At 17.0% G+C, this 15,121-nt stretch overlaps 1 protein-coding gene across 1 annotated transcript in view; it reads right to left on the bottom strand.

Moving 5' to 3' along the window:
• The window catches only part of LOC119574938 (SEC14-like protein 1), a 76,644-nt gene that overhangs the window by 9,024 nt on the left and 52,499 nt on the right, over window positions 1–15,121 (bottom strand). Inside the window, 8 exon segments of the mRNA XM_037922226.1 lie at window positions 8,242–8,319; window positions 8,726–8,831; window positions 9,080–9,192; window positions 9,323–9,481; window positions 9,643–9,731; window positions 9,904–9,942; window positions 9,945–10,101; window positions 10,455–10,570. Coding sequence (XP_037778154.1) covers window positions 8,242–8,319; window positions 8,726–8,831; window positions 9,080–9,192; window positions 9,323–9,481; window positions 9,643–9,731; window positions 9,904–9,942; window positions 9,945–10,101; window positions 10,455–10,570 — 857 coding nt within the window.

The following is a 15,121-nucleotide window of genomic DNA, read 5'->3' as shown; positions in this document are numbered from 1 at the left end:
AAATTAACACGTTTCATATCTGCTTTAAAAAGAATTTCATCAACATCAAGTTGAAAAAATTAAATCTTCAATATCAAAAACACAGTCTTTTCCTAGAGTATCTTGTTTTGATTCTGATATTAAAACACATTTCTGGCGCATACATGTTAGGCTCACAACAAAATGCATCACAGACACTAAACATGAACACGCAACACATCTTTTAGAGCCTAAATGAAATACCTACCAATATCAATTTCATTTAGACGGAAGGAAGGAAGAAGGACGGAAATAAGGAAGGAAGGAAGGAAGGAAGGAAGAATGAGAGAGAAAGAGAAAGAGAAAGAGAGAGAGAGAGAGAGAGAGAGAGAGAGAGAGAGAGAGAGAGAGAGAGAGAGAGAGGGGAGAGAGAGAGAGAGAGAGGGGAGAGAGGAGAGAGAGAGAGAGAGAGAAAGAGAAAGAGAAAGAGAAAGAGAAAGAGAAAGAAAAAAAGAAAAAAGAAAAAAAGAAAAAAAAAGAACAAAAAGAAGAAGAAAGAAAGAAAGAAAAAAAATCAATTTCATTTAGATGGAAGGAAGGGAGGAAGGAAGAAAAAAATAAAGAGAGAGAGAGAGAGAGAGAGAGAGAGAGAGAGAGAGAAGAGAGAGAGAGAGAGAGAGAGAGAGAGAGAGAGAGAGAGAGAAAAAGAGAAAGAAAAAGAAAAAAAGAAAAAAAAAAGAGAAAGAGAAAGAGAAAGAGAAAGAGAAAAAGAAAGAGAGAGAAAAAAAAGAAAAAAAAAGAAAGAAAAAGAAAAATAAAAAGAAAGAGAGAAAGAAAAAAAAGAAAGAAAAAAAAAAGAAGAAAAAAAAAAAAACTCGCCTCACTACTTCTGCCTCAGATTTTCAGACATCCAATTACCCAAATCTATAACTACATTCACCATTCTTATTTCTATTATCCATATCTGTGATCACATTCACTATTCTTTAAAAAGATAAAGGCCCTATCACATATTACTAAGATATGAAATCAAACCCATATGCACACAGGCACTGGACCATTTACCCAGGAAGCTTGACCGAGATTTCCATGTCTACTGCATATACTCTGTGAAATAAACAGTGGAAAATAAAACAAACAAAACTGTACTGTAGACACATGGCAATATACATCCAATTTGAAGGTCTATTTGATCTGTATCAATTTATATATTTCTTCCGATCAAAGACTATAAAATATACAAGGAGAAGCAAAGAATAGAATGCAATGAATTCCTTCTTGGTTTTTCTTCTGACAACATCAGCTTCTGTGCTTCCGTTACGCGAGATACAACATTAAATGAAAATTGTAATACAGTATTAAACCAACAAAAATCATATAATTTATCAAGAGGGGTAATGCGCACAGCAGCTTTTCTATAAAAAAATGTTGTATAACATGGAGGAAACTGAACAGAAAGCCACCACTTCAAAAATGGACAGTTTCCTGGCAAATGGCCTGGCACCTGTATAGATGCATCTTTTCACCCTTTTCTTTTGTGTGTAAATTTCTGACAAAGAAATCTCCCTCATTTTTATCTTCATATACATTCCCATTAAAAGAAAATCCACCAAAAAATACGTAAACATGAAAGCATCTTGACTTCATGAGAAAACCCATTTGTTTACCTTCTTTTGCTTCTATTTACTTTCTGAAATCTCCAAAGGTTCCTCATAAAACAGTTTAAATAATAAAGGTAATAATAATCAAGCAATATGTGCTGAAAGAGTGAGGGTGAGAGTCCATATGCAAGTGAGTGTGTGTATGTATGTATGTATGTATGTATGTATGTATGTATGTATATATATATGTATGTATATAATATATTATATATTATTATATATATAACTATATAGATATATATATCTATATATTAGTATATATATTATGATTTTTTATTTTTTTAAATTTTTTTTTTTTATATTTTAAAATTTTAAAAAAAATTTAAAAATAAAAAATTTTTTAAAAAAAAACCAAATTTTAAATCTTTTTTTTTAAAAATCTTTTTAAAAATTTTAAAAAATTTTTTTAAAAATTTATAAAATTTAAAAATTTTTTTTTCCCAAATATAAAAATTTTTATTATTATAAAAAAATTTTTTAAAATTTTTTTTATAATTTAAATTTAAATTTTATAAATTAAAAAAATTTAATATATAAAAAAATTTAAATAAATTTAAATTTTAAAAATATTTTTTATGGGTTTAATTTTTTGTATTAAAATTTTATATTTTAGTATGATATGTTTATTATTTTGATTATGTAATATATATTAATATATATTATATTTTTTTAATATTTAATTTTTAAAATATATTATATTTTTTGGTATATATATGTTATTTAATATTAAAATTATTATATTAAATATAATTATTAAAATAATTTTAATAATAAAAAATAAATTAAAATTAATTTATTATTTATATAAATTATATTTTTTTATTTTTAAAATATTATATAATAATATAAAATAATATAATAAATATACAAAATTTATAATATAATAACATATAAACAATATAAATAAATATATTAAAAAATAATATATCAATATAATATAAATAAAGATTTAAAATAATAAAAAAAAAATTTTAATATATATTTTTTTTTTTTTATATAAAATATAAAAAGGAATTTAATATAAATATATATAAAATATTTTATAAATTAAAATTTTAAAATAAATATTTTATTTTTAAAAAAAAAATTTATAGATTTTAAGAATTATAAATTTTAAATATATTAAAAATAATATATATTTTTATATTTTAATTTTTAAATTATTTATTTATAAAAAATTTTTTAAAGAATATATATATATTATATATATTATTTTAAAAAATATATAAAAATTTTTAAATTTAAATTAATATTTTTAAAATAAATTTAATATATATATATTTTTTTTAAAATAATTATAAAAAATTTAATATATAAATTTTTTTAAAATAATATAATAAAAAAATTATAAAAATAATAATTTTTTAAATTAAATAATAAATAAATAAAATAAAAATATATATAAAAAAAAAATATATAAAAAATAAAAATAGAAATAAATAGAAAAATAATATTTTTTTTTAAAAAATTTTATAATTTTTTTTTAAAAAAAAAATAATAAAAAAAAATTTTTTTAAAAAATTTTTTATTTTATAAATAATAATATATATATTTTATAATATAATTATATAATATAAATTATAAAATTTTAAAAAACATAAATTTTAGAATTAATATTTTTTAAAATATATATAAAATTTATATATATTATATGATTATATAAAATTTTATAAAAATTATATTGTTTTTATTATAAAAAAAAATTTAATAAAAAAATTTTTTAATTTTATATATTTATATTTTAAAATATATTAAAATATTTTTTTAATTTTTAAATTAATAATTAAAAAAAAAAATTAAATTATAAAAAATTTTTTTTTATTTAATTTTTAATAAAAAAAATTTTATATATTTTTATAATTTTTTTAATAAATAATATTTTATAATATAATATAAATAATATTTATTATAAAATTTTTAAAATTTTAATATATATATTTTTTTCTTTTTATTTTAAATATATTATATAATATTATTAAAATTAAAAATATAAAAAATTATTTTTTTTAAAAAATTATATTAAATTTATATTTAATTTTGTTTTTTTAAATATATATAAAAATTTCTATATTATTTTTAAATAATTATAAATTATAATTTTTTAATATATTTTTTTTTTTTTTAAAAAAAAAAATAAATAAAAATAAATAAATTTAAATAAAAAATAATTTTATAAATTATATTTTTTTTTAAAAAATTTAAAAATAAAATTTTAAAAATTAAATAAAAAATTTTATAAATTTTTTTTTTTTTTAAAAAAATTTAATTTTTTGGGTTATTTAATTTTTAAATTTAATTTTAAAAATAAAAATTTTAAAAATTTTTTTTTAAAAATTTTTTTTTTTAAAAAAAAAATTAATTTAAAAATTAAAATATTATATAATTATATAAAAATTATATTAAAAATTTTTTTAAAATATATAATTTTAAAAAATTTTTTTAATTATTATAATTATATATATAATAAATATATTTTTATTTTTTTTTAAATTTTTTTTTTATATATTTTTAAAATTATATATATATAAAATAATATATAATTTTATATTATAAATTAATATAATAAAAATTTTTATATATATTATATTATATATTATATTTTTAAATATATTATATATTATTTTTTTTTATATTATATATTTTATAATATATATTTTTCATAAATCCCAAATAAAAAAAATAAATATATTATATATATATAATATATATATATATATATAAAATATATATATATATATAAATATAAATTAAATATAAAATAATTTTTTTTATATATATTATATATTTTTTTAAAAATATATATTATATATATTAATATATTTTTTTATATAATATTATAATATATATAAAATTTTTAAAATATATATATATATATAATATTTAATTTTAAAATTTTATTATATTATTATAATATATATTTAAAATTAAAAATTTTTAAAATTTTTTTTAAATAAATATTATATATATATATTTTTTTTTTAATTTTAAAAAAATAAAATATATATATATAATATATATTTTAATTTTTATATATATATAAAAATATTTATCAAATTATATATAATATATTAATTATATATAAAAATATTTAATATATAAAATAAATTTTTTTAATTTATATAAAAAATTTTTTTTTAAAAAAAATATAAAATTTAAAAAATTTTATAATTTTTAAATATATATTATTTTTATTTTATAATATTATATATTTTTATAATTTTTATTATATATTAAATATATTATATATATTATTTTATTAATTTATATTATATTTTAAAAAAAAAAAAATATATATATATTATTATATAATTATTATATATATATATTTTAAAAATTTATTATATAATTTTATATTTTTTAATTTTTTAAAAATTTTATTATATATATTTTTTTTTTTAAAAATATATAAAATTAAAAAATTTAATGTATATATATTATATTTTTATTATTTTTTTTAAAATTATATAAATATTTTTTTTAATTAAATTTTAAATTTATAATATTATATTTATATAAATATATTATTTTTATTTATATAAAATATTTTATAAAATATATATATTTTTTTTTAAAATTATATATATTATTATTATATTATTTATATATTTTTAAATATAAAAAAATTTTTTTTTATTATTTTTTTATTATTATATTAATTATTTGTATATATATTATTTTTTATATTTTATATTTTTTAAAAATTTTTTTTTTAATTTTAATTTTTTTTTAAATTTTTAATAAAAAATTAAATTTATATAAAATTTATATTTTAAAATTATTTAATAATTTTATTATATTAATTTTTCTTTTTTTAAATTTTTTAAAATTTTTAATATATATTTTATTTATTTATATTATTTAATTTAAAATTATAAAATTTTATTATTAATAATTTTTTTTAATTATAATATTTCATTTTTTTTTTACCCCTTTATATTTAAAAAACTCCAAAAAATTTTTTAAAAATTTTATATCTTTTAAAATTAATGTATATATATATATTTATTATATATATTTTATTATTTAATAAATATATTTTAATTTTATATATTTTTTTTAATTTTTATATATTATAATATTTTAAAATTTGTTTTTTAATATTTTTATTTTTTTATAAAAATTATATGTTTTTATTTTTTTTTAAAAAAATTTTTAATTATTTTATTTTTATTTTTTTTATTTTAAAATTTTTTTTTTTTATTTTTTTTTCTATTTATTTTTTTTTTTTTTTTTTTTTAATTTTTTTTTTTTTTTTTTTTTAAAATTCTTTTTTTTTTTTATTTTTTAAATTTATTTTTTATATTTTTTTTTTTTTGTTTTAAATTTTTTTTTTATTTTTTTTTTATTTTTTTTTTTATTTTTTTTTTTTTTTTTTTTTTTTTTTTTTTTTTTTTTTTTTTTTTTTTTTAAATTTTTTTTTAAATATTTTATATTTTTTTTTTTTAAAAAAATTTTTGTATATCTCTATATTATTTATCATTTTATTATATATATTCTTCGTATATATTATCTATTTCTATTTTTCTATATCTATCTCTTCTTTTATATCTCTTATTTATCTAATATATATTCTATCTTTATTCTTATCTCTATATATATCTTTTTTATTATATCTGATCTTCTATATATCTCTTATATATCTTTATATCTCTTTTTATCTATCTTACTTATCTATTATTATAATATATCTTCTATTCTGTATATATATATATATTTCTATCTCCTTATCTTATATATTTATATCTTCCTTCTCTCTATCTATTTTTTTATATTCTCTATTGTATCTATCATTATTAATTATATATGATCTTATTTTTTTCTATCTCATATCTCTATTATTCTGTTCTATCTTCTCTATATATGTATATATTCATACTATTATATATTCATTATATCTTTTCTATCTTTCTATTCTCTCTATTTATCTATTATATCTTCTCTATCTATCTACTCTTATTATCTATCTCTATATATATATCTATATCTCTTTTTATTATTATTAGTCTTCTTAATACTATACTATCTTATCATATATTTCTATTCTATATCTCTCTTCTTGTATCTTCTTATTCTATCTTATCTTATATATTTATTATATTATCTCTATATCTTTTATCTTATATCTCTTAACTATATTATATTATTTCTATCTTCTCTCTCTACCCTATCTCTTATTATTTCTATATTCTTTTCTATTTCTGTTTATATATATTTATATCATTCTACTATATTCCCATTATTATTATTATTATATCTATATATATATATCTATATATATTTCCTTTTATATATTCTATTACTTTCTTATTCTTATTACTATATACTTTCCTTTCCATTATATATATATTATACTTTATCTTATTTTTAAAATTTATATCTTATATCATTATACATATATACATTATACATTCTCATACCTCACTTACCATATAACACATATATACCACATATTACACATATATACACATATATACACATATATACACATATATACACATATATACACATATATACACATATATACATATATACATATATACATATATACATATATACAAATATGTGTAAGTGTAGATGTAAGTGTAGGTGTAGGTGACGATAAAAGTGAAAGTGAAAGTTTGAGTCTCCATATGGGTGTATGCACACTCAGGAGGGGCAGGCGCAGCAAAAATAAGAAAAAATCTGTTTCTTATTACTTGCTCTTCTTATATGGACAAAACATTTATAGAAAACAAATAGAAAAGCAATACTCAGTGCATATTACAGAATAAAATAAACCTCCCAATGTGAACAATTCCATTTAAAATGGCAGAACATGTAAAAATAGCTTATAAAATGTAAAAATGTTCCTGTAACAATTCATATCATATTTTGTTGAACTTCATTACTGAAAACTGGTGTTCTCTTGTTCCAAGCACAGTAAAAACACCAAATACTCAGCTTGCTGTTGAATCATGACTTTAATCACAACACAGAAAACTTGATTAGAGAGAGAAACCATTGGATATAAAGCTTTGAGACTGAACATCTTTCTGATGGATAACCAAGTTCTTAGAATTGCTGGCAATGACATGAGGGGGAAAAAAAAAAATCAAACAACACTGAGCATTCTTTCTTCACTGTGTGAGTAAGTTATGCAAACAAACAAACTTCCAAGATGACATCACATAACATATATAAAAATGTCTAATTCACTGATAATTTCAGGCCATGAATATACATTTGCAAGACCCAGTTTTCAGAGGCCTTCAGATGTTTACAAACAACATCCAACCAAAGCTTGATTATATATATTATGTGAGCATCTTGTGCTGCATTTAACATGTGTTAATCCTGATCTAGAGCATTAACCAAAGACAAAATAACTGATTGCTAGATGATTTTTGAATGCACCTTGTCATAACACAATAATATATTGATATCAGCAGAAAATAATAAATGTTCAAAAAATCAAAAGAATGAGAAAGTGCACTTCCCATAGGCACATTCCTCATGATCATGTGCATGAAAATAATGGCATCTGAGCTGAGTCCGGTGCATACAACAATGGATCTAGGGCTCCAGGTAATGCACGAGCCATCTAAACTCCCTTTCTTTTATCTCGCATTTTTCAATCCCTTACTCTAAGTTCCAACTCGTCTGGGTACGTGACAGTGTACAAGGACTCGGGTACTGGGCCTAAGCGAGAAAGTGTGCTTCGCTGTTGTCAGTACGCCAACCACAATAGAAAAAGAAGAGACAGACAAGAGATATATATATAGAAATGGTTATCTTGGCTGCCCAATCCTTGTAGTAACTAGAAATTCCAAAAAGCATTATGTGAACATTTTTTTTTATGCTCTCCTTTATGAAAGTTTGATGGGAAGCAAGCTTATATAAGTAGGTATCATGAGAGGTCCTTCACAATTATAAATGGGATGTTTATATGACATCACTGGTGCAGCTTTTTTACACGAACTTCGTTTTTGTGCCTACTAACAAAAAGTATAACCAATTCAATGGTGTTATATAGAAATATTTTCTCAATCAGTAATAATACTCATATATATATATATATATATATACATACAATAATGACAATAATAACATTAAAATATATGCCTCACCTTACATTCACCTCCTAAGAAATCAGGGATATTTTCCTTTGGCATGTAGTCAACCAAGCCACCTGGGCCCTGGTAGTCATTTCCACCATAGAAGAGGAACTTTGATCTGTAAACAGTAAAGGAAGATGTAAACACGAGCACACAAACAGGTTATATTTGCTTCTGACTGAAACAGGTATCACTCTGCTGTGAAGCTTTTTGATTAATTCATGATGAACATTGACAAAATATAAATGGAGTTTGTAACAAAAAATCAAGCCTAGCTTTTCACCTAATGTAATGGGAACAATATCTTGTATTTTATAACAATGACCCAAAACTCTTTTCTACATCATATGCCAAGGTTTGTACTACCTTGTGTTGTCATCGATGAATGTAGAAACAAGTGTCCACAGAATCGGAAAAACACGAGGAGCGCGAATAATGAGAACTCGACTCATAGTCTCAGGGTAGTTTGCCTCTACAATCTGTATGCAAATGAAAAGTATAATATTGTATTATCATAAATGGATAAAGACGAACATTCTCATGTGGTCATACATTCATAAGGGAACAACCAAATCCAGAGAATGTAGAGCATAATACATTATCCCTTACCTCAATTATCTTTAGTAAGGTCCTGATGCCTGGTCTCCACAGATGCCTCATGTTCAGGCCTTCTAGGTCAACCAGGAGAGTCCAGTTTGTAATTGGTTGACCCTGACTGGCTGTGGCCTCTTCAGTTAGCCGGAGGCCTTCTTCACAGATGTGCAGAGTCTTGTGTGGGAATGTTGAATGAATGTTAAATAAAAGAAACAATACAATCTGAACTGGCATTAAATATACATTCAATTTTTTTTGTATAAACTCTTGTCTTCAAAAGAATCTATTGTGCTTATAAATCATAACTCTAACAATCCTGAAGTCAGTACACTTACATGTTTGAGCAGTCCCTCTTCACCCACAGACTTCACCAGTCCCTTGACATCCATCTGACCCAGTCTCAGAAGGTACAGAGGTCTTCCCTCTGTACAACATTTTAAGATATTAACAGTAGTAATATAAGCCACTTCTAAATAGTAATAGAAATTAAGCAAGCAGTGCATCTAATACATCAAACATTATCACTGTAATTCCAACCAAAGTAAACCTGATAAAACTACAAATAGTACAAAATAAAGAGATAAGGAAGAGAAAACGTCCATACCCTTTATCCTGGTGGTGCCACCCTCCTGGGAATAGTCTTTCACCACCTGATTGATCTGATACTCGTTCATGATCTTGTCAATTTGGTTCTTCTTTCTCCATATCAGGGAATGGCTCAGCATCTCCCGGGCTTTCTCGATGTTGAAGTCTCTCGCCCGCAAGAATCTCAGAAGGCAAGCATCACTGGGGACCTTCAGGGGCATAGATACAGCAGTGCTCAAAATGCTATTTTTTTAAATCTATTTATTTATTTCATTTTAGCCTATTTTTTTCTTAACCTAACCAAGAGGTTACTTAGGTAAAGAAAGCTTTATGAACAAAATTTTCAAGCCCTAGAATACTAAATGACAAAAGCAACTAGAAATTCATCCCCTTTTGCTGTCAACCTTGAACAGTAATCATTACCAAAACCTATTCAATAAAAACCATACCCAACACCCATTCAGTAAAAAACAAAATATCTAACAAGTCCCAGAGAAAGAAATCAAGAACACCCGCATGATCGGCGAAGGAAGAACCGACAGATGCAAGAAATGTTCCTCACCTTTCCTTTCTGAAGCTCGCCAACCCATTTCTTGAGTTGTATTAATCTTGACTCCTGGAGTGGGGTCAGGTCACCTAAGCACCTCTTGATGTAGTCTGCATCCAGCTTGTTGTTGTCTAATTGGCAGGAAATAATAATTATCAATATTCAATACAGTTCATTCTATAATAAGTATTTCTAAATATCTGTTCATTCCTCTTCAATGACTTTCCTCTTTAGTTCATGATAAAAAAAATAATATTAACTTCTTGACAACTGAGGAATCTTAGAAAGAATATTCAATTATCTTTTTTATTTCATAGTTTAAAGCATATCCTACTGACAGACAAGAATACTTAGGTTTAAAACATGTAATAATTTTAAGCTTTATACTAAGAAATAATACCATCAAAATAAGACTAGCTCTATAACAGCCCCAGCCTTAGTTGGGGTAAAGTTATATGGTGGGAGATGATGAAGTACAATAGAAAAAAAACAAAAAAACAAAACAGGAAGGAATTGAAAAGAAAACAGAGAAGAGAAAGTAAATAAAGAAAGAAGGAAAGCAAAAAAGGAAAACTTGAAGTTGAATATTTACTTTCAGCAATGATACGATAGTTGAGAGAGAGAAAACAAAAACAACAAAGGAAATGAACATACAAACGAAGAGGACACTGATATACAGAAGTGTAGTACGTGAAATTTCCACAGTGTGTACTGGAAGGTGATTTGTGATTTAAAAGGAGGAAAAGAAAAGGGAAAAAAAAAAAAAAAAAAAAAAAACTCTTTTTTTTTTTTTCCCCCCCCATTTTTTTTGGGGGCTGAAAAAAAAAAAAAAAAAAAAACCTTGGAAAAAAAAAAAAAAAAAAAAAAAAGTAAAAAAAAAAAAAAAAAAAAAAATTTTTAAAAAACCCCCAAAAAAAAAAAAAAAAAAAACCCCTTTTTTTTAAAAAAAAAAAAAAAAAAAAAAAAAAAAAAAAAAAAAAAAAAAAAAAAAAAAAACCCCCCCCCCCCCCCCCCCCCCCCCCCCCCCCCCCCCCCCCCCCCCCCCCCTTTTTTTTTTTTTTTTTTTTTTTTTTTTTTTTTTTTTTTTTTTTTTTTTTTTTTTTTTTTTTTTTTTTTTTTTTCAAATTTAAAAAAAAAAAAAGGAAAAATAAAAAAAAAAAAAAAATAAAAAAGGTTTAATTTTTTTAAAAAAAAAAAAAAAAAAATTTATTATTTATTTGGGTTTTATATAATTAATTATTATATTTTTTTAAAAAAAAAAAAAAACCCCCCTAAAAAAAAAAAAAAAAAAAAAAAAAAAAAAAAAAAAAAAAAAAATTATTTTGATTAAAATTTTTAAAAAATATAATTTAAAATTTTGTTATTTATATTTAAAATTATAAAAAATATTATTTAAAAACTTATATTTTAATTTATTAAAATTTTAATCTTTAAATAAATTATAAACCCCCTTATTTTAAATTATATTAAATAATAAAAAATTTAAAAAACAAAAAAAAAAAAAAAAAAAAAAAAAAATATTATATATATATAATATATTTATATATATATATATATAATTATATTTTTCTCCCCCCCCCCCCAAAAAAAAAAAAAAAAAAAAAAAAATAAAAAAAAAAAAAAAAAAAAAAAAAACAAAAAAAAAAAAAACATTATTATGTAAAAAATTAATTATTTATATTAATATATATAATTTATTTTATTATAAAATATATATAAAATAATATTAATATTTTTATATATAATATATAATAAATTTTTATACATATATACATATTATAATATATACATATATATAAACATATAATATATATATTATATAAAATATATAACCAAAAAAACAAAAAAAAAAAAAAAAAAAAAAAAAAACAAAAAAAAAAAAATTTATTATTATTATAATATATAATTTTTATATATATATAAAATTTAATATATAATATATTTATAATATATATAAATATATTATATATATATATATATATAATATATATTAAAAATATATATTTATATATATTATATAATATAATATATATATTTTTAAAATAATAATATATATAAAATATAATATTTTAAAATATATATATATTAAAATATATATATAATAATTTTTATATAATATAAAATATATAATTAATAATAGTATTTTAAAAAAACAAAAAAAAAAAAAAAAAAAAAAAAAAAAAAAAAAAAAAAACTATATATATTTATATATATATATATATATAAATTATATATTAAAATATATAATAAAATTATATATAATATAATAATATATTATATTTATATTATATATATATAATTTTTTATAATATATATATATTATATATATAATAAAATAAAATATATTAAAAAATATTTTATATATATATATATATCTATATATATATAATTATTTTAATATATATATTTATTATTATATTATAATATAATATAAAATATATATAATTATAAAATATATTAATATAATTATTAATATATATTTTTAATATATATATAAAAAAAAAAAAAAAAAAAAAAAAAAAAAAAAAAAAAAAAACCTATATATATATATTATATATATATAATATCTATATGAATTTATATATATATAATATATATATAATATATATTTTTAATTATATATTTAATATATTATATAATATTTTATAATATATTTAATATTAATATAATTTTTTTTTTTTTTATATAATATATATATTATATATAAAATTATATATATATTATATATATATATATTATAAATTATTTTTTTAAATTTTTAAAATATTATATAAATATTAATATTTTAAATTATATTATATTATTTAATAATTAATTATAATTTTATTTTATATATTAAATTATATATATATTAATATATATATTTAATATTTTAAATATTTTTATATATTTATTTATATAAAATTTTAATATATTATATTATAATTATATATATTATTTATTATATATATTTTATATTTTATATATTTATATTTAATATAAATTATATATATACAAAATATAATATATATTATATATATATATTATATATAATATAAAATATAATATTATATTATATATTTTAAAATATTATATATATATAAATAAATATATATATATATTATTTTTATATATATATATATATTTTTATTTATAATATTATATATCATTAATATATTTATTATTTATTTATTTATTTTATTTTTATAATATAATTTTTTTTTTATAATTTTTTATTTATTTTAATTATTATTATTACATATATATATTTTATATATAAATATTTTTTTTTCTATTTTTTTTTTTTTATATTTAAAATTTTTTATATTTTTTTCTATTTTTCTTTAATATTTCTTTTTTTACATATTTTTAATTTTTTATTCATATTTTTCCCCCTTTTTTTTATCTTTATTCTTTTTTCTTATTTTATTTTTTTTTTTTTTTTAATTTCCCATATTATATTTAATATATACTTATTTTTTATTTTATTCATATATATTTTACATTAATATATTTTAAAATTATAATACTATTTATATAAATTTTATATATTATAATATATATCTATATAATTATATATAAAATTATATATATAAAAATTATATACATATAAATAATATTTATAATAATAATTTATTATATATATATATATTAAAATATTTTAAAATATATCTTTTAAAATATATATATACATATATAATTTTATTTATATATCATATATATATTATATATATATAATATATATAATTATATATATATATTATAAATCTAAAATATATATACATATATTTATTTAACATATACTATTTATATATAATAAATTTAAAACCTTAATTTTATACTATAAAAATATATTACATATAATATATATATATTTATTTTATATATATATTATTATATATATATATATATTTTATACATTTTAAATATAAAAATTATATATTAACAATATATAATAATAAATATATTTATATTACATTAATTTACATATTATATACATATATTTATCATATATATTATATATACATAATATATATATATAAAAAAACATATTATATATATATACAATTTTAAAATTATTTATATACAATTATTTTATCCTTTTAATTATTTTATTTACTTTTTTTATACAATATATATAATACAAAAATATATAAAATTATAATATATAAAATTTTATTATATATTATTTTCCCTTTATATATATATACCTATATATTAAAAATTATATAATAATATATATATATACATATATTTATATCATATATATTATTTCATTATATTATTATATATACTTAATTTTAATATTATTAATTATTATATATTAAAACATATTTTATATATTTATATTTATCTATTTTAAAACTTATTATTCTAAAAATTTTATACATATATATATCTTTTTTATCCCTTTAATACATATTTTTTATATTATTAATATTAATATTTTATATTTATTCTATTTTTTTATATTTTTTTATTTTTTTTTTTCTTTTTTTATTATTTTTTTTTTTTTTTTATTATTTTTTTTTCCCCTTTTTTTTTGCCCTCCCCTTTTCCCGTGGTTGGGTTTTTCCTTTTGTGTTTTGTCGGCGCTGTCCCCGTCCTTTTAAATCCCTTCCCCCTTTCGAAAAAAAAAAAGTCTCTTTTCCCCTCCTGTTTTCTTGGGTACAAAGAAAAATACTCAAAAGTTTCTACACTAA

This window comes from Penaeus monodon, chromosome 7 (genome assembly GCF_015228065.2).
Source record: "Penaeus monodon isolate SGIC_2016 chromosome 7, NSTDA_Pmon_1, whole genome shotgun sequence".
In the NCBI taxonomy this organism is placed as follows: domain Eukaryota; kingdom Metazoa; phylum Arthropoda; class Malacostraca; order Decapoda; family Penaeidae; genus Penaeus; species Penaeus monodon.
The sequence above is the reverse complement of the archived record's forward strand: the minus strand, read 5'-3'. Positions and strand labels throughout refer to the sequence as shown.